At 43.8% G+C, this 20,709-nt stretch overlaps 1 protein-coding gene across 3 annotated transcripts in view; it reads right to left on the reverse strand.

Annotated features, from left to right (window-relative positions):
* The window catches only part of ANKRD28 (ankyrin repeat domain 28), a 156,945-nt gene that overhangs the window by 23,068 nt on the left and 113,168 nt on the right, over positions 1-20,709 (reverse strand). For all 3 annotated transcript variants that reach the window (XM_056519915.1, XM_056519913.1, XM_056519916.1), the window contains exons 14-24: positions 17,765-17,905; positions 14,992-15,103; positions 14,710-14,736; positions 13,782-13,856; positions 12,344-12,545; positions 12,125-12,212; positions 10,095-10,212; positions 9,377-9,596; positions 1,855-1,942; positions 1,677-1,760; positions 86-231 (exon numbers count right to left, since the gene is read on the reverse strand). In XM_056519915.1, the coding sequence (XP_056375890.1) occupies positions 86-231; positions 1,677-1,760; positions 1,855-1,942; positions 9,377-9,596; positions 10,095-10,212; positions 12,125-12,212; positions 12,344-12,545; positions 13,782-13,856; positions 14,710-14,736; positions 14,992-15,103; positions 17,765-17,905 (1,301 nt within the window). The remainder of the gene's footprint in view (positions 1-85; positions 232-1,676; positions 1,761-1,854; positions 1,943-9,376; positions 9,597-10,094; positions 10,213-12,124; positions 12,213-12,343; positions 12,546-13,781; positions 13,857-14,709; positions 14,737-14,991; positions 15,104-17,764; positions 17,906-20,709) is intronic.

Here is a 20,709-nt window from a genome sequence, read left to right on the forward strand (position 1 = left end):
TCTATTTATAACAAGGAAAATTAACCCTCCATTAGCATCTGTCCATAACTAAAACTACGAGGGCTGGTGGGATCAGGTTTCTTACCTACTGCATTTGTTTGCCCATTTTCAGCAGCCATCATTAGTGGAGTTTTCCCAGAAGAATCCACAGCATTTACTTGAGCATTATGGCTGAGCAAAAGCTGCAAACATTCAACATGGTCTGTAAAGGCTGCAGCATGAAGAGGCGTCCTGCAGACAAATATTGATAAAGAACTAGCATAAATAAATAAATAAAATTACCTGTAGTTAAAGTGGTACACTGGTGGAAAACAATTTATTTTAAATCAACTGGTGCCAGAAAGTTATACAGATTTGTAAATTACTTCTATTAAAAAATTGTATTCCTTCCAGTACTTAGCTGCTGTTTACTACAGAGGAAGTTCTTTTCTTTTTGAATTTCTTTTCTGTCTGACCACAGTGCTCTCTGCTGACACCTACTTTTCTACTGTTCTGGACAGTTCCTGACATGGAAAGAGGTGTCAGGCAGAAAATAAATTTCTCTGTAGTATACAGCAGCTGATAAGTACTGGACAGATTAAGATTTTTTTTTAATAGAAGTTATTTACAAATCTGTATATATTTAAAATAATTGTTTTCCACAAGAGTACCTCTTTAACAGTACAGGGATTAGACAAACATTTTAGCTTGACTACAGGATAACTGCAACATGCAAATCACCTCCTTCCCTAATTGCAACTCTATGATCGCGGGGGTCTCGTTGCTGGGAACCCCCACAATCTCTCCTGCAGCACCCCCTCCTCCCAGTCATAAGCTCTACGGAGCTAAGTTTGCTCTGTGGCTGATGACTCCCGATACAGGGGCCGGCGGTTCGTGACATCATGGCATCCGTCCCTCATCACGTCACACCCCGTCCCCTTAATGCAAGTCTATGGAAGGGGGCGTGGCAACTGCATTGCCCCCTCCCATAGACTTGCATTAAGAGGGTGGTGCATGATGTCATGAGGGGCAGAGCCATGATGTCACGAACCGTCAAGAGGGGGCAGAGCCATAACAGCACAAACCACTGGCCCCTGTATCCTGAGTCATCAGCCACAGAGATAGGAGATAAGATGTCTAGGGGCGGAGTATCCCTTTAAGGTTAGAATCATATTTGAAATTTTGGTGATTTTGATCCAAAGGAGAAGTGGTGCCAAAAAACAAAGTATGAAAGAAAAATGTATGCTTCTCTCCTTAACATCCACTCACTTGTTTGGCTCATAAACTGCAATACAAACTGCATGTGTGACTCCAACCTAAGGGTATGTTCACACGTCGGAAAACAATCTGATATGCATTTTCATGACAGAAATCTAAGGCTGACCCTCAGATTTCTGCTGTGGATGCAGTTTGCACAGGCTCAGATCTACACATGGATTATCCTGTGCATTTCCATATCAAATAAGCCACATGTCATTTATTTCCCATTGATTGAAACCTGTGCAGAAAGTTTTTAATGCAAATAAGTGGGGCTGCAGAAACCCCATTCACTTGGATTATTGTTGGACTATCACAGGATATGACATGGATTTTGGCACTAAATCCATGCTGAAATCTGGGTCTAATCTGACATGTGTGAACATAGCCTGATAGTAACAACCTTGATGGAAAATACCTTTCATGATTGTGATACACACCTTCCTTTGGAGTCCACTGCATTCACAATGCTTGTACCTAATGTGTCTATTAACATTTCTGCAGCACCTTCATTGTCATTTATGCTAAAAACAAGAGAAAACAAAAAGTTCAAAATTAAAATGGTATGTGCAGTCAATTATTAATGTAGCACTCGTGTCTACTTGCGGCTTCTCTTACACTGCGCAATGTAGGGGACTAAATGAATTTCCTTCCATTTTTTGAAATACTTCTTGTTCAAGCAGCAATTCTACACAAGCATCATGGCCTGTAAAGAGAAGTAAAGAATTTTAGGATAGTTTACTTGCATTAGAAATCTGAATAAAAATATAATGGGAAAAGGACATACGCAGAACACCACCACCAATTGGATGATCGGTAAATATGCTGAGAAAAAGATATGATATATGCAAATTTCAGAAAAAGTCTAAAACCTATAAAACTTTTTCCACTTATCTATAATTTCACATTTTCCCAATCTGAATAGGGGCACTTTTAGCAGGGGTATTGTACAAAATTCCCAGAGTCTGCTCATAAAATTAACTTGGATTGCAGGGTGGTACACTGGAAAGAAAGCCCTGTCTATGACAATGACCATTGGCAAATTGGTCAGAGATAGCATGTACAGCAATTGCCCTTTACTCCCATTTTGTATATGCTCTTCTTTCAGATACACTTATTGCATGGTATAGACATTTATAAGAATAAAAGCTGTAAATAATGCTCTTTTTATTTTGAAGAAAAATGCCACAGAATCTGCTGTGGTCCAGAAGACATTTTTTCTGTTTATGCCTACGAGATGCTTAATGTTAGTCTCTCAGGAATGAACAAGAAAAGGAGATTTTTTTATGCTTACTGTAAAAGCTCTTTCTCGAAGGATCCATTGGGGGACACATACCATGGGTGTATGCTGCTGTCACTAGGAGGTTTGACACGATGGCAACAAAAAAAGTCGGCTCCTCCCAGCAGGATATACCCGCCTCCAGGCCCTGAGCTAATCAGTTTTAGTTCCAGAGCAATAGGAGAGGACCGACAGGTCAAGGAAAAACATGAACTGTCCGAGAACCAGAAGAAAAAGTATAACTGAACACACCCTCGGACAGAGAACCAAAGAGGAACCCAAAAAGGGCAGGAGCTGTGTCCCCAATGGATCCTTCGAGAAAGAGATTTTACGGTAAGCATAAAAAAATCTCCTTTTCTCTATCGGCTCCATTGGGGGACACAGACCATGGGACGTACCAAAGCTGTCCCTTGGGTGGGCAGAGAATCAGTCAGGCGTACGGCTGTTCCACTGCCGCCTGCAGCACTTTACGGTCCAGACTAGCATCAGCCGATGCAAAGGTATGAACCCGGTAGAACCTCGAGAAAGTGTGCAAAGACGACCAAGTAGCCGCTTTGCAAATCTGCGAGGCCGAGGCTTTGTTCTGGAGAGCCCAGGATGAACAAACAGAACGGGTAGAATGAGCCAAAACCCTGAAGGGAGGGATCTTCCCCTACAGCGATAGGCTTCCGAAATGGCAGACCGGATCCACCAAGAAATGGTGGCCTTGGAAGCAGGTTGTCCCTTACGACGACCTTCCGTAAGGATGAAAAAGGAATCGCACTGACGAAAGGAAGAGGTGATAGAGAGGTAGGACCTAACAGCATGAACCACATCCAGTTTGTGGAGCAAACGCTCCTTGGGATGAGAAGGAGCGGGACAAAAAGGACAGAAGGAAAATGTCCTCATTGAGATGAAAGGCCGAAACGACCTTAGGCAAAAAGGAAGGATCTGGCCAGAAGACAACCTTGTCCTGGTGAATCACAAGGAACGGAGAACGGCAGGAGAGAGCTGCCAATTCAGACACTCTCCGAATGGCGGTGATAGCAACAAGAAACGCCACTTTCCAAGAAAGGAGGTGCAAGGACACCTCCCTATGGGGTTCAAAGGGTGCACCTTGTAGGACACCCAGAACCAGGTTTAAGTCCCAAGGTGGAGAAGGTGACCGATAAGGAGTGACAGCATGTGCCCCTCCTTGAAGGAAGGTCCGGACATGAGAATTAGAAGCCAGAGGATGCTGAAAAACAATAGAAAGCACCGAAACCTGACCCTTAAGGGAACTGAGAGTCACAACCCCTGTTCCAATCCCGACTGCAAGAAGGAGAGAAGACGGGGAATGGAAAAAGAAACAGGAGACAAGACCTGCGCTTCACACCAATGAAAATAAGACCGCCAGGTAGGGTGGTAAATTTTCGCCAAGGAGGGCTTGCGAGCCCTGGGCATGTTGCGAATGACTTGGGAAGAGACGCAACCGCCACGCCGTCAAATGCAGCGACTGTAAATTGGGGTGGCAAAGAGGACCATGAGACAGCAGGTCCGGACGAAGTGGAAGGCACAATGGAGCGTCGTCCAGGAGCCTGACTACGTTGGCGTACCACGTCCTTCGGAGCCAATCTAGTGCTACCAGTATGGTGGGAATGCCTTCCGCTTTGAGCTTCTTCAGAACCCTGGGAAGGAGCGGAAGGGGAGGGAATAGATAGGGCAGGGCAAACCCAGCCCAAGGAATCCCTAGGGCATCCATGGCTAGAGCCAGGGGGGTCCCGGGACTTTGACACAAATGGAAGAATCTTCTGATTGTGCCGAGACGCGAAGAGGTCCATGTCTGGAATGCCCCATAAGTCGCAGACCTGCGCAAAGACTTCCGGATGTAGAGACCATTTGCCGGGGTCGGCTGAGGACCGGCTGAGGAAGTCCGCTTCCCAGTTGAGCACACCCGGAATGTGAATTGCTGAAATGGCCGGAACCTTGTGTTCCGCCCAGAGGAGAATCTTTGTCACCTCGGCCATGGCTGTTGAACTGCGAGTGCCACCCTGCCGATTTATCTAAGCTACGGCCGTGGCGCTGTCCGACTGGACGCGGACAGGGCGGGTCTGAAGCAGGGACTCCCAATGAAGAAGACAAAGAAGAATCGCCCTCAGTACCAAGATGTTTATTGGAAGAAGGGCTTCGCGGGGAGACCAGAGGCCTTGAACCGTCCAGTCCCTGAACACACTGCCCCAGCCCGACAGACTGGCATCTGTTGTGACCACCTGCCAGTGGAGGGGAAGAAACGATCGCCCCTGAAGAAGGAGGGAGCGGAGCCACCAGAGCAGAGACTGACGGATCCGACGAGGGAGAGCAATCTTGCGATCGAGAGACAGAGGAGATCTATCCCATTGAGAGAGAATCGCCAGTTGAAGGGGGTGGTAATGAAACTGGGCAAAGGGTACGGCCTCCATGGCCGCCACCATCCGACCCAAGACTTCCATGCAAATGCGGATGGAAACTGCGACCTGGGCCCGAAGGGAGCGGACTCCTGACAGGAGAGTCAGACGTTTGTCCAGCGGAAGGCAAATCCGGGCAGAGGCCGTGTTGAATTGAAGTCCAAAGAAGATCAGAGATTGGGTGGGAGAGAGGACAGACTTGTCCCGGTTGACCATCCACCCGAAGCGATCCAAGGTCTGGAGAGTGACATCCACATTCTCCAGAGTCTGGACACTGGTGGGAGCCTTGATGAGAAGGTCATCCAGGTAAGGGACCACTGAGACCCCACTCGACCGCAACAGGGCTATCACCGGCGCAAGGATCTTGGTAAAGACCCGAGGAGCAGTGGCCAGACCAAAGGGGGGGGGGGGTTACGAATTGAAAATGCCCCTCCGGAACCGCAAAGCGGAGGTACCGCTGATGACCGGGAAATATTGGAACATGGAGGTAGGCATCCTTGATGTCCACCGAAGAAAGAAACTCCCCTTGTTCCATGGACACCACTACTGAACGGAGAGATTCCATTCGGAAGTGACGGATGAGAAGATGGCGGTTGAGACGCTTGAGATCCAAGATTGGCCGCACAGAACCGCCTTTCTTGGGGACCACAAAAAGATTGGAATAGAAATCCCGAAAACGTTCACCGGGAGGAACGGGGACAATGACTCCTTGGAGAAGTAGGGACCGGAGGGCCTCCCAAAACTGCTTCACAAGAGAAGGAGACCGGGGGGCCCGGGACTGAAAAAAAAAATAAAAAAAAAAATCAATCCCTCGGAAGGGAGGTAAATTCGATGCGGTATTCGTTGGACACCACGTCCCTGACCCAGGAGTCCTGAATGTGTGTGGTCCAGATGTCTCAGAAGTAAGAGATGGCCTCCCACCCGAGAATAATCTGCAGGTGGGGGCTTCACTTCATGCGGAAGTGGGTTTGCGGTTTCCCGATTTGGCCGCATTACGTCCGGAACGGTTAGTGTCCGACTTCCAAGACGGGCGCGCACAGAACGAGGGAGCCTTCTTGTCCCGCGAAGGCGCCTGCCCAGACCCTTTATTGGAGCCAAAAGTCCGAAAGGACTGGAAAGAAGAGGATTTCCGCTGGGAAGTAGTGCGAGCCTTATTTTGAGGCAATAAAGAACACTTACCCACCGTCGCCTCAGAGATAATCTCGGCAAGACGCTTGCCAAAAAGACAGGTACCAGTAAAAGGAAGCTCGGTGAGAGACCTTTTGGAGGTGGCATCCGCATCCCACGTCTTAAGCCACATGGAACGGCGGAGGGCCGCTAGGTGACCAACAGCAAAGGCAGCACAATGGGCTAACTGCATAGAAGCTGTACACAGAAAGTCCCCAGCTTTAGAGCATTGGAGAACCAAAGCAGATAGATCCTCTGGGGAGGATCCCGCCAGGATACCCTGACGGAGTTGTGAGCACCAAACCGTAAGGGCCTTGGAAACCCAGGCTGAGGCGAAGGTGGGAAGCAGGGAAGAGCCTGCTGCTTCAGAGGCAAACTTTGCTCCACCTTCTTGTCAGTCGGATCCTTGAAGGCAGCCGTGTCTGCTAGCGGCAGTGTATTAGCCTTAGAGAGGCGGGAAACTGGTGGATCCACAGAGGGAGGGGAAACCACCTTTGAGACAAGGTCCTTGGTGAATGGATAACGCGCTTGAACCTTCTTCATTCCCGGGAACCTCTTGTCAGGATGTCTCCATGCAGATTCCGGAAGGGTGTCAAATTCAGAGTGAGAGCTGAACATTTGAGGTGCTAGTTTAGCACGATGAAAGGATACTTCAGGAGTCACGTCCGAAGATCCTGGGTCCTCTAAGTGAAAGGTGTCTCTTATGCCGCAACCAATGAGTTCACCTTTTCAACTGTATCCGAGCGGTCCTCTGAGTCAGATGCAGATTCGGAAGCCTCATCCGCTAGTTCACCAGGAGAAGGTGAACGAGTGGAGGCAGCCCTGGAGGGGGGCGACCCCGATCGGGTACGCGGCTCTGGAGAGGCAGAGCGGCGACCCCGGGAACGTCCTCTGGAGAAGCGACGTTTGTGACCAGATGATATGGAGGGCAGCACCCACGTCTACCTGAAGACTCAATGGAAGAGTCAGAAGAAGCACCCCTAGTATGCTTGTGAGAGCATGAAGCATGTGGAGAAGAGGGACACTTTAGAGGGCCGGCGTAGGGCAGACATCTTCAAGGCAGACACCAAGTGATTGGAGGCCTCAGCCACCGAAGTCAGCCATATACTGGGATAGAAAAGAAACCCAGGCTGGAGGGGCGGCCGAATCCACCGGGACTAAAAGAGCATCCAGGGGTGCCAGGGGATCTGGGGGAGCAGTGGAGCAAGTGGGTTCAGCAGAACCAGGCATTTTGGAATTATAGCTCTTACAGACAAAATGGTAAACTAACGCTTCAGTTGTCTGTTTAGAAGGAGGAACAGTTCTTGGTACGGACATAATGAAAAAAGAACACTCTCTCCCGAGCATGTGTCCTCAGGGCAGCTGCTGTGAGGAGAACTCCGCTCTAGTATAGATAGAGAAGGGAGAAAAAAAACATCCAATAGCCAGAGAGGGGCGAGCCAGGAGCAGGGGCACCGCTTATTGGCCCCTGCCACCTACAATTGCGCGCACAGTGCTGATTGGAGGACAATTCGCGCCTCTTGTAAGCTCCGGTGGCCCTGGGTGGGCGGAGCTAAAGCGTCCTGGCCGCCAAGAGTGGCGAGAAGAAATACAGCAATGGCGCTGGCTCCTTGCCCCGAGCGCACATGTCATTCGCATATCCTATCGCGGAGAAGTGAGCGGGTGAGACTCATTTTCCGCCGGCAGCAGTCAGTCGGCGTTTCGTGCGCCCGCATAGTATAAACGCCGCGGCTGTCAGCCGCATAAGTAAAAACACACACACGCATATAAGCTTGAGTGCATGAATAAACTGAGCCCCTTTATCCAAAAATGCCACTGCTCACCCCAGAAATAAAGATAAAACCCCTTGTCCAGGCCAGCCCCATTAGACCCTGAAAGGTGGGCCAAAAACTGAGGGTCTCCAGAGGTTGCAAGTCTGCACCTAAGGGAGAAAGAGAAATATACTTACCTCAGTCAGAAGAATTTACCTAATGAAGTATTCTGTGAGGTCTTCAGTCAGCTTACTGTCACCTGCATCACGCGGCGAGCAGGGAATAGGGGGACCCGGACCCATGAGGTACAACCCCAGGCACTGACCGTTGGCGAGAGGGGGTTAACAGCACATATACGCAATGTCTGTGCCCCCTCAATTGCAATGGGGAAACAGTGAGCCACAGTTCCTGAGTCCCCACCTGAAAACAGGAAAGAAAAAGGAATAAAAAACTAACACAACCCTGACTAGGAAAATAATAAAACATAAGACCTGGTCTGGAGAATTCCAGACCATGTCCACCTCCTTAAGACACCAAGCTAAAACTGATTAGCTCAGGGCCTGGAGGCGGGTATATCCTGCTGGGAGGAGCCGACTTTTTTTGTTGCCATAGTGTCAAACCTCCTAGTGACAGCAGCATACACCCATGGTCTGTCCCCCCCAATGGAGCCGATAGAGAAAGTAATTTACCGTCCACACAGCAGTTGCTGAGGGATCAGGCAGGTCTAGTAGGTGGTCATGTACAGCTTTATTTTGTAGAGCAGCCTTCTGAACACAGCCAGTTCCTGAGAAACCCCCTGATTCCAGCCACTTTACCTACTTGATCACCTGGGGTCCATGACAAAGGAGACTCCCGATTGTGACACCAGGTATCCCAGTGACAATCAGAGGCTGGGGAAACTTTTTGCAGTCAGACCTAGTCTGCTCCTCTCTCATGTTTAAAGCTATGATATCTCTGAAACATCGCAGTGTTTTACAGTATCATTGTACATTGTAATTAGGGAGCCTGTGTCTGTTTCATGCCGGGCATTGCTCGGGCCGCATGAAGCAACTGAAGGGTTCCCTTTAGAAGGTTAATACATTTAGTCTAGGACACCATGGTAACCAGTGACTGTGTTAAAACAGAAGATTATAGTGCAGTGTTTTCACCCACAAGTTAAAGTTTATAATTTGGGTGAACTGCAATTTTCCCACAGCTATCCAAAAGTCCCAGTGCTATCCCAACTTTATATGTCACACTGGCAACTTAAAAATTTGCATCTTTACAGAAGGTGTCAGTATTGCGCAGTTTCCATTTTCAAAAATGTACTAGACTTGGCTTTAGGGGGCTGACAATATTGTTACAGCACACATATAAATAAATGTGTAACTACTGTCAAAAGAGCAATGAGGTTCTAAATGCAGGTTAATAGGACTGTCTGTATACATACTTTCCTGCACTACTTGATACTTCCCATTACCCATTTGTCATACCATAAGGAAAACTATTTCTATGCCTGAACAGACTTAACTCCGTTATGATGACATAAGAATAAAGCATACCATTATAACAGGCCCAGTGAAGAGATGTGTATCCGTGATTGTCTGCTATTGCTGGAACAACATCAACAGATACAGCAGTCTGGAGTAGGGCCCCCAGAACACCTATATGACCACAGGCTGCCGCCAGATGAATGGGTGTGCGACCTCTGCAGTCCCGTAACAAGAAATTAGCATTGTGCTGGAGCAAAGCTTCCACACACTCCTCGTGTCCAGTCACTGCCTAAAAAACACATAGTGGACAAATAAGTAAGAAGAAGAACTAATTCTCTATGCCAAAATGTCTAAACCAAAGTGCAAATATTTAGTATGTACAATAGTTTTAAATTCAGCCAATATAAATATGCATTACGTTTAAGTGTAAAGACAAGGATAAAGCAGCAGTGTCTGTACGGAAACAATGGCCAATTCTGCCATAATATAATGAATGCTTACATAAGTTAATATCAGAAACTGAATAAATACAGTACCCTCCATTAGCAAACAAGAAAAACCTAAATCATAATCCCCAGTGGCTGTAGAAATGTGTCAGAGTTAGTGCCCAGCACGCTAAGAAATATTAGTTCCCTCATGTATAAAACAATCGTATCTAAGATGGTGCAGAACAATACATCCCCTAACACTGCAGCTAGTAGTAGTAACAATAGTGCACATAGTAAATTGATGCTGATGCTGCAGAGACACACCCTGAAAATATGAAGCTATGATAAGAAAAGCATACCCCACGGTGCAGCGCTGTCCTTCCCCACTTATCTTTGGCATCCACATTGGCTCCTTTGTTCAGCAATGAATAAACACATTCTGTATGTCCGTTCAGTACAGATAGCATCAATGGAGTTCTATGCAATATAAGGTACAAATCAGAAAGAGACAAAGCTGTACAGGAAAAAGCATCAGTTAGCAGAGCTATCCCCTTATGGCTGACATCCAGATATGCACTTAAACACAACGGAAGGAGATTCCAGCAGAATACACAGTCAGACAGGTCAAGGAAGTGGGAAGAAAAGCGCAGGAGATGAAAGGGCTGTGATTGCTTGGGGACAACTGAAATGTATTGGAAACTTATATGAGACAATTTTTATGTCAGAAGACTGGATCAGCAAACAGGATGCATTTACTTCCCATGCTTATTTCCATTTTAGCTGAATTTGCTTTTAGAGTATTAATCTAGACTTTGGTTAGGAATACAGCAGCAGTTATTCATACTTGGCGTTCCTCCCAAAAATGATAAGTACATGCAACCAAAATTAGTATGTTTCAAATTGATATCTTCTGACCCCTATTACTTTTTTATTTATTTTTTTGATACTGGTAAAATTTTTGTTTTGATGGGACATTTTGATCGCTTCATATTAATTTTTATAGTATATAAAGTGACCAAAAATGCTGTTTTGGACTTTGGTATTTTTTTATGTGTACGCCATCGACCGTGCGGTTTAGCTAACATTACATTTTAATAGTTTGGACATTTACACATGCGGTGGTACCACACATCTATTTTTTATTACATTATTATTTTTTTTAAAGCAGGAAAAAATAGTGGGTTCACACTTCTTACGTAAAGGGGTTAATTCACTTTTATAAAAGTTATTTTCTTTTTAGTCCCCCATAAGGGGCTATACTAGAGATGAGTGATCTTACAGTGATTCAATTCGTCCCAAACTTTTCGGCTCGGCAGTTGCTGTCTTTAGCCTGCATAAATTAGTTCAGCTTTCAGGTGCTCCGGTGGGCTGGAGACTCTCTCCTTGGACTGTATACACCTTTTCAGGCTAAAGACAGCAACTGCCGAGCCGAAAAGTTTGTGACGAATTGAATCACTGTAAGTTCGCTCATCTCTAGGCTATACCATGCAATTTTTTGATTGCATATACAATTCAATGCTATGCCACAGTATGATCAGTATTATCGGTGAACTGCTGCTCCAGCCTGCATGGCCGGCTGGGAGCATCAGACCACCGATTGGATGGCAAGGGGGCAGGCATGGGCCCTCCTGCCGTCCGCTCAGCTGATTGGGACATTGCGGTTTCCCAACAATGGTCCAGATCAGCTCCGCTGAGCTGCAGGGATCATTTTACTTTAGTCTTAAACGCCGCTTTCGTTTCGTATCATATAGTGGTGTCTAAATGGTTAAAGCCAGGCATCGGCCTGATCAGCAGTGCCCAGCATTAACCCCGGGTCCTGGATGCTGATAGCAGTTGGGACACACCGGGTTTGAAGTGTGCTCAGCTCATGAGCACACTTCAGGGACCAGGGTGTACAGGTATGCCCTGCATCATTAACAGGTTACATTTGCACCAAGTGGATTCTAAACAGATTTTTTTTCTGCTTTGCAGGATAAGATTTACTTAAGTAAGGGTACTGACAGACCGGGTGAATACTATCATTGTAGGACCTAGAACTGTGTAGCAACAATGTAGATTAGAGTCTGTAAAGTAATGGTATGAGCATACAGGGTGTGTATATAGCAGATTTTGTGTGGAAAATCCACAATATATTGAAGTAGCAATTTTGTGATCAATGCTGCTGTAATATGGTGACATTTTCCATACACAAATCATCTGTGGAAAATCCATAGCATCCTGTATATGCCCCACTTTTACTGCTTTAAAGAACACATGACAACGAAAACATACACTACACATGTACATGTCTGTGTGCATGTATATATATATATATATATATATATATATATATATATATATATATATCTTAGTATATTTATTTTTCCTCTTCCCAATGGTTTCTACTTACTGTCCATTTCCATCATGAATATCCACTGCAGTTTGAATGTCAGCATTTCCTATGAGGAGTCTTAAACACTCTGAATGTCCATTAATAGCTATTAAAGAAAAAAGAATACATGACATGTTCAAAATCACTACCACTATCAATGCTACATGTATATATAATGCATTCCTGTACAATCGCATTGGAAGATAAATATGACACACTGTAATTAGTATGCAGTACCTGCTGAATGAATGGGTGTCCTTTTGACAACGTAGTCCTTAACTAATATTGATGCTCCTTGATTGATGAGAACATCTACACATTCAACGTGTCCTTTGAATGCAGCAAGGTCCAGAGGAGTCCTGCCAGTGCTGTTCCGTACATCAAGGTCAAGTAAAGACTGCACTAAAACTTCTAGAGCTTGGTGGTGCCCATGGTAAGCCTGGGTAAAAAATGAGGAAAAAAAAGGTCAAATACACCAGATACAGCCATTCTTGCTGATGCACCAATAAAGCTATTCAATTTGTTTTATAGTTCTTATAAAGTTGATGTCTCTTGGAAGGTATTGATTCTTCTGGGGTATCTCTGGTTTGGTTGATAACCCGAATCATGTTTTAAAGCTCATTACAAGTTATAGGTTACTATAAGAGTTTTCCTTCCTCTATTTTAAGTTTGCCATCATATGGCTGGAAAAGCCATTTAATCCCTTAATGGCTACCAATAACCTCTCTTGCGGCTGCCATGGTGCACTGTTTTTATGGCCCTGAAGAACAAGCCCTGCAGGCGGCTCAGATGAAACCTCCAGTACCAGCCCTTTAACCCTTTGTTCACCACAGTCACTATCTGCGGCAAGAACAAAGGGGGCTCAGATCATAACTTATTGTCCTACAGAAGTTTGCTACTACATTTTAGAGTTGAAACAAACTGGTACAACAGTAATCATCTCCTGACGAGAACAAAAGAACGTTTAAGGAAAACATAATAGATTATCTTATGAATTGCATATAAACATGATTTGTCCCAAATTTGTATTGAGAATTAGATTGACTGAAAGATTATTATTATTTTTTTTTTTTTAAATACACTGCAATTTCGGGTATTTAAAAAAAGCATAGGGGATAAGATGTCTGACCACGGGGGTCCCCCAGCTGATCTCCCTGCTGCACTAAGCATTCATTTAGAGCGCCGTAGGCCACGCCCCCTCTATACAAGTCTATGGGAGGGGGCATGATGCCACAAAATTCGCTCCGTGCACCGGATGTCTGGGGTGCCGTAGCCGACATCACAGGGATCAACAGGGGCGGGACCCCCGCAATCAGACATCTTATCCCCTATCCTTTGGATAGGGGATAAGAGGTCTAGGGGCAGAGTACCCCTTTAAGTGCTAAAAACCTGCCAGTAGTGACAGTTTATTTTTGTCTATTTGTGAACATACACATGAAGGTTCTGGTGTTTGGCAATGTACAATCTCTTCAGTAAGAAGAATCTTGTTAAGGCTGTCACTAGAAGTGTAGATGGTATATAGTTTCTGTTATAGTCCTAAAACATTAATTCTCCACACCCACCATCTTTCAGTAAAAGTACAACATCCAGCCAATACTCCAGAAACCTCTCTCTCCATTGAAACATTGCTGGATTTTTTATTTACTGACATGCAAATGATCCTTTAAGAACTTACAGCTAAGTGCAAAGGACTGATTGGTGCACGAGTATCTGCGTCATTCAGCATGTCTGTACCTGAAGTTTCCATAAGCTGAAGAAAAATAATAAAGCACATTAACAAATCGGTAAATTTACAGAGTCATCTACAGCATTAAAATGCATGCAGTGCTAAGATATCCGTTTCCTATAGTTTCCTATTACATTATTATTACAACATACAGGAAAGCTTTAAGACTTACAGTACTTTCACAAATTGGAAATGTTGTGGTTTTTGCTGTGCATTACCTCAAGCGCAGTGAAGCGGCAGATCTGCACCAAATCGCATGGATTTTGTTGCAGATTTCCTGCTGCGAAGGTATATTGTTTAAAACTGCACAACCCAAATATTAATCCCTGGTACACCACACAGTAACAAATATAAGAGCGCACACAGACAACAAATGCTGCACCCTAAGGCCCTGTTTACACTACATGGAATCCATGCGGTATATATCCACGTGGATAAGACTCCTTTATAGGTTTTTGAAGAAGCACCTCCAAGTAGAGATGAGCGAACTTACAGTAAATTCGATTCGTCGTGAACTTCTCGGCTCGGCAGTTTATGACTTTTCCTGCATAAATTAGTTCAGCTTTCAGGTGCTCCCGTGGGCTGAAAAAGGTGGATACAGTCCTAGGAGACTCTTTCCTAGGAATGTATCCACCTTTTCCAGCCCACAGGAGCACCTGAAGGCTGAACTAATTTACGCAGGAAAAGTCTTCAACTGCCGAGCCGAGAAGTTCGTGACGAATCGATTTTACTATAAGTTTGCTCATCTCTACCTCCAAGCTATTGGCTATATACCAGACATACTTCACTCTCAGAGGGGTAATCTGACAGAGCCTACTGTAAGCTGCAGAGTTCTGCTTATCTCATTTCAATACAGAAAGAAAAAGGATTTACGTACCACATCTAGGGGAGTTTCTCGAGCAATCTGTAAAAAATATAATAAAAAAATGATTATATTGTTTGGTAACAAGCAGCTGTAATAGATACAAATCCATTGTGTTTCTTTAGAAGTCCCTGACCATGTTATCACCTACTACAATGTAAAACAAATACTGATATCAGGACAAAAGGATAACAGGGGGTCTCAGGATTAAATACCATGTGGTAACGAAAAATGTATACTAAACATTTAACAGTAACAGTAATGGTGTGAAGTCTTCACGACACACTATATACATACCAATTCTAGACATAAACGATGACCATAGGCAGCTGCGTAATGAACTGCATTGTACCCATGTTTGTCCCTGATTCCTGGGTTTGCATCATTTCTTAATAAGTATTCCAGGCACCTAAATGAATGGGGGATATAAAAAAACTTGTATGAAGTAAAAATAATTAGCCTGAACCATTATCACATGTGTATTGTTTCACAAAACACCATTTTTGTGTACTACATAAAGTTGAAAAAAAAAAAAAAAAAAAAATTTATCCAATGGTCACCAGAAACTGTCAAAAGTCATATCGGAATATTCCTCACAGTATTAACACTATATACAGTGGTCCCTCAAGTTACAATATTAATTGGTTCTGGGACGACCATTGTATGTTGAAACCATTGTATGTTGAGACCAGAACTCTATGGAAACCTGGTAATTGGTTCTCAAGATCCAAAATGTCATCCGAAAAAAGGAAAAAGTGAGAATTAAAGAAAAATAAGTAGATAACTAATATAGATAAAGCAAATCCTTACATATAAAAGTAAGAAAGATCTGCTGGGAGCTGTTATCACTGTCTATGTCAGTGTTTCCCAAGCAGGGAGCATCCAGCTGTAGCAAAACTACAACTCCCAGCATGCCCGGACAGCCAAAGGCTGTTCGGGCATGCTGGGAGTTGTAGTTTTGCAACAGCTGGGGGCACCCTGCTTGGGAAAGACTGGTCTATGTAGAGGACAGGAGCTTCTTCGGGGTCCTGTACAGTACACGCAATGTCCTAAAAAAGTAACATGGAGTCGCCCTTACCTGGTGTCCAAAGGAACAGCTAACCCTGATACAGGTAAGTGTACAGAACATGTAATACCTCCCTGTACTGTAGGGGGAGCAACCAGACATCAGTCAGTGCATACGCTTCAGTAATACTGGTGTTTTACCAGTAAATTGCCCATTCTGATTGGTCAGATCTTCCGGCCATTGACAGGTATCACAGATCTGGACTGTCTGTACATTGTATGTCGAGTCTGGTTTCAACTTACAATGGTCTTTTCTGGACCATTGTATGTTGAAACTATTGTATGTTGAGGCCATTGTAAGTCGAGGGATCACTGTATTGTGTTTCACACCTTTGTCACTAGGTGGCAGAAATGAGCTGTTAAAAACAATTCTAAACAGAAGTACAGTCGAGATTTAAGCCACCTTTCTGCACCTGCAAGTATTTTACAAGGTTACTTAAGTGCAGACCTAATAATGCAGATGTGGCTGGATTAGAACGTTTCCTGGATTACTAGGTTCATAGCATAAACCCCAAATATTTTAACTACACCAATATCCTTGCTGTACTTCTCAAGGTTCAATAAGAGTGCACCAGAATAAGAGCCAGAAGGCCAGGTTCACGTGTCCCTAGTGTGTCACACGGCAAAACTGCATGCAACTTGCCATGAACAGCCAAGCTACTGTGGTTTTTAAATGAGAATAGTCTTTTATTTTTAAACAATTTAAAGGCTACATTCACACCATGTTTATCGCACATGGTTGCCTTATCAGTTTTTTACTTGCCTAAAAGGGAAACAAAAATAACTGACACAACCGTATGTATTTTAAAGCTCAACGGGAGAGATTTATCAAAAACGTAGCTGAGTTGCCCATAGCAACCAATCAGATTGTTTCTTTCATATTTGAAAAGGCCTCTGAAAAATGAAAGAAGCGATCTGATTGGTTGCTATGGGCAACTCAGCAACTTTTCCTCTGGACAGGTTTTGATAAATCTTCCCCAATGCATTTTGCATTGAGTGCAATGTTATAAAAATCGTATATATTGGTTTTTATTACATTAAGAAAGATCCCAAAACCAAACAGTCCTGTGCACAAAAGCGTAGCAGACCATGGTTTTGCGTACAGGAAAAAACAACAACTTACAAATACTAAAACTGCACACAACCGGATACATCTAGTTGTGTACAGTTTTGTATGACAAGTCAATAAGTTTTTTCATACAGTTGCATACAGTTTTCACAATAAAAACCGTATACAGCAACTGTATGTAAAAAACGTGATGTGAATGCACCCTTATTGGAATTTTCCATAATCAAAGCGAACAACCAAAACACTAGTATAATAAATCAACAATTAACAGCCCCCCCCCCCCCCACTCTATCCTGGTATAGTATTTCACATGTTTCATGAGTGAAAACCATCCAGCCAATAACAGCCAATGCAAAATCTTTTAGTTAAACTGCATGCAACTTGGCCTCGCAGCACAATACCACTGCTCATGAACCTATGTGAATATAATTATTATACTATACACCCAACGGGACTATTTTACTCTGCTTAACCCTTTCATTGTAGCTTCCTGAAAAATAGCTGGGAAACCGCACTATGATTCTGTCTCTGAAAATACTAAAGTGAACATTATCCACAGTTGATCCAGATGCCAAAATTTGGGCTTTTATAAAGAAAAGAAAAAAAAGAAAATCTGCTCCTACTGAAAGCTCAAAAAACAAAAACCCCAACATCAGAATCCGGCGGTCCTTTTAATCACAGAATTTCTTCAGTGTTACTGAGATTAATTCTGGATGGAAAAAAAAAAAAAGCCTAAAGAACTTAAACAAGTGGTTCTTTGTGCATGTAGCAGGCTGCGTGACAGTCAGAATTAGCTGAGAGAACAAGCCAAGAACACCCCTTCTGAAAAGGCTACATTCTCTAGTCAAGATAGAAATAAATATGATGAAGGTCCAATACCGCTGATGAGTCTTCATGAGACCTAGCAAACTTATATAGTGACATGAAACAACTTACTTGCCGTCTGTGTCTGATGTAGCTGCATAGTGCAGTGGGGAACAGCCCCTCTCATCCAGATCATTCACACTGGCTCCAGATCCCACAAGTGCAAACAGGCACTGATAGTTACAATTGGCAGCGGCATAGTGAAGCGGAGTCCTTCATGTAAAGTGAAAACACAGGGTTTTTTTTAATAGACCATATTAAACTGGTAAACTGAGCCACTATCAGTAAGGATATGGTGTCATACTATGAACAATACATGTAGATGTAGTTTTGAAGACCCTATCAACATGTTTTAAAGGGGTACTCCCGTGGAATTTGTTTTTATTTTATTTTTTTAAATCAACGGGTGCCAGAAAGTTTAACAGATTTGTAAATCACTTCTATTAAAAAATCTTAATCCTTCCAGTACTTTTTAGGGGCTGTATACTAAAGAGAAATCCCAAAAAGAAATGCATTTCCTCTGATGTCATGACCACAGTGCTCTCTGCTGACCTCTGCTGTCCATTTTAGGAACTGTCCAGAGCACCATATGCTTGATATGGGGATTTTCTTCTGCTCTGGAAAGTTCCCAAAATGGACAGCAGAGGTCAGCAGAGAGCACTGTGGTCATGACATCAGAGGAAATGCATTTCTTTTTTGGATTTCTCTTTAGTATACAGCCCCTAAAAAGTACTGGAAGGATTAAGATGTTTTATAGAAGTGGTTTACAAATCTGTTTAACTTTCTGGCACCAGTTGATTTAAAAAAAAGTTTTCCACGGGAGTACCACTTTAAAATAAAATAAAATAAATAAATAAATAAAAAAACAGGCAGCTTTAGCTGTAGGGGTTGCGGAGGCAAGCAGACAGTCCTGCATGGGTAAGGCTGCTTTCACACTATAAAATTCATCCGTTTTAAAGATGTTCCGTTACGAAAACCCTGAAAAGCGGTCATTAAACGTCCGTCAGAAAATCCCATTATAGTTTATGGGATTTTTACATTATTCGTTTTAATCCGTTATAGTCCGTTATTAATAATGGACGTTATTTTGTGACGGGAGAATGAACGGAAGAAATAGTGCATGAACTATTTCTCCCATTACTATCTTCCGTCACAAAATAACGTCCGTTATTAATAACGGACTATAACGGATTAAAACGGATTATGTAAAAATTTCATAGACTATAATGGGATTTTCTAACGGACGTTTAATGGCCGATTTTCAGGGTTTTCATAACGGAACATCAAACGGATCTTTAAAATGGATGAATTTTATAGTGTGAAAGCAGCCTAAGATATAGTTTGTAAATAGCAAGTTTGCAAAAATGTGATGTTTATGCAATCATGTTGCTGTTACACTTGAGAGCAGTTATCCAGTAGTGCAGGTGTCCTTATTTAGGTCCCTGAGGATAAACTGTTATAAGAGTGGTATGAGGCCAATTATATGTTTATTATAAAGTATCATTTTTCTCTTGCATAACAAACAAACTGCATATTTATGATCTGTGCCTCTTGGCTCCACAAGTTTATAGGTACTCCTGCCTAACATTTTATAATGATTGTTGTCTATTTTTTATTGGAATAAAGTTGGTAAATGTTTGGAATCATAAACTCTAGTGTTGTTTTCATGGTATATAATGTAATATATAGAGGATTCCTATATGATGGCAGTATAGAGGGCAGATAATTAGAGATGTATTATGAAACACTCTGCCCTAAGGGACCTTTGTGTCCAATTATAAACCTTTGTCATAGACTTGTGTGAATTTGTGAAGATCACATTTGATCCACTCCTCTAGATCGCAGTAAAAGCAGCATACCATGTAATAAGCATTATTGTCTAACCTGGACAAACCCTTTCCCTATGCTATATTAAAGCACACTATCATTACAGACTAGGCGTTCCCTGCTGGGAGGTATGCCTCCCGATTAAGGGTTCTCGCCAACATACATAGAATCACTGGTGTAGGGAGGACAGACCTGTTTACTCATTAGGTAATATTGGAGAGTACAGTAGTCAATAAATACAGCTATGTACTATATATACTAGAGAATAAGCCGACCCGAATATAAGCTGAGGCCCCTAATTTCAAAAATTTCAAAAACCCAGGAAAAGTTATTGACTCGACTATAAGCCTAGGGTGGGAAATACATCAGACCCCCTGTCATCATCCAGACCCCCGTCATCATTCCCCTCCCCTTCTTTATCACCGCCTGTCAATGCCTTCAATCAGTGGTCTTCAACCTGCAGACCTCCAGATGTTGCAAAACTACAACTCCCAGCATGCCCGGACAGCCATCGAGGCCCTCTTCTCCGCTCCGGGCCGGCCCCGGACTAGTAACGTTGCCTTGACGACGACACAGGGACAATCATGCACAGGGACGTCACTGTGCGTTGTCGTCAAGGCAACGTCACTAGTCCGGGGCTGGCCCGGAGCGGAGAAGAGGGCCTCCTGGTGAAGATGAACAGCCCGGAACAACTAACCCTCCCCACCGGACGGTCCCTGTAGCATAGATTGCCCAGACCAGCTCACCCTTCCTTCCCACCGAGGGGAGGTGAGTAGAAAACTAAAAGGGGGGTCTGGATGATGAAGAAGGCCCAGCAGTGGTCTTCAACCTGCAGACCTCCAGATGTTGCAAAACTACAACTCCCAGCATGCCCGGACAGCCGATGGCTGTGAGGGCATGCTGGGAGTTGTAGTTTTGCAACATCTGGAGGTCCGCAGGTTGAAGACCACTGAGAAGGGATTGACAAGCGGAGAGTTCACTTGAGTATAAGCCGAGGGGGACGTTTTCAGCAAAAAAAATCGTGCTGAAAAATTCTGCTTATACTCGAGTATATACGGTATGTGCTACAGTACATTGTAGACTGGACTAAAGCTGACCATACACCTAGCACAGCTATTCACTTGTTCAGCTGACTGCTAGCTCTCCCGCTACACCCACACTTATCTGCAGCGTATGTAACGTAAAAAAAT

The sequence above is a fragment of the Hyla sarda genome, chromosome 5 (genome assembly GCF_029499605.1).
Source record: "Hyla sarda isolate aHylSar1 chromosome 5, aHylSar1.hap1, whole genome shotgun sequence".
NCBI lineage: Eukaryota > Metazoa > Chordata > Amphibia > Anura > Hylidae > Hyla > Hyla sarda.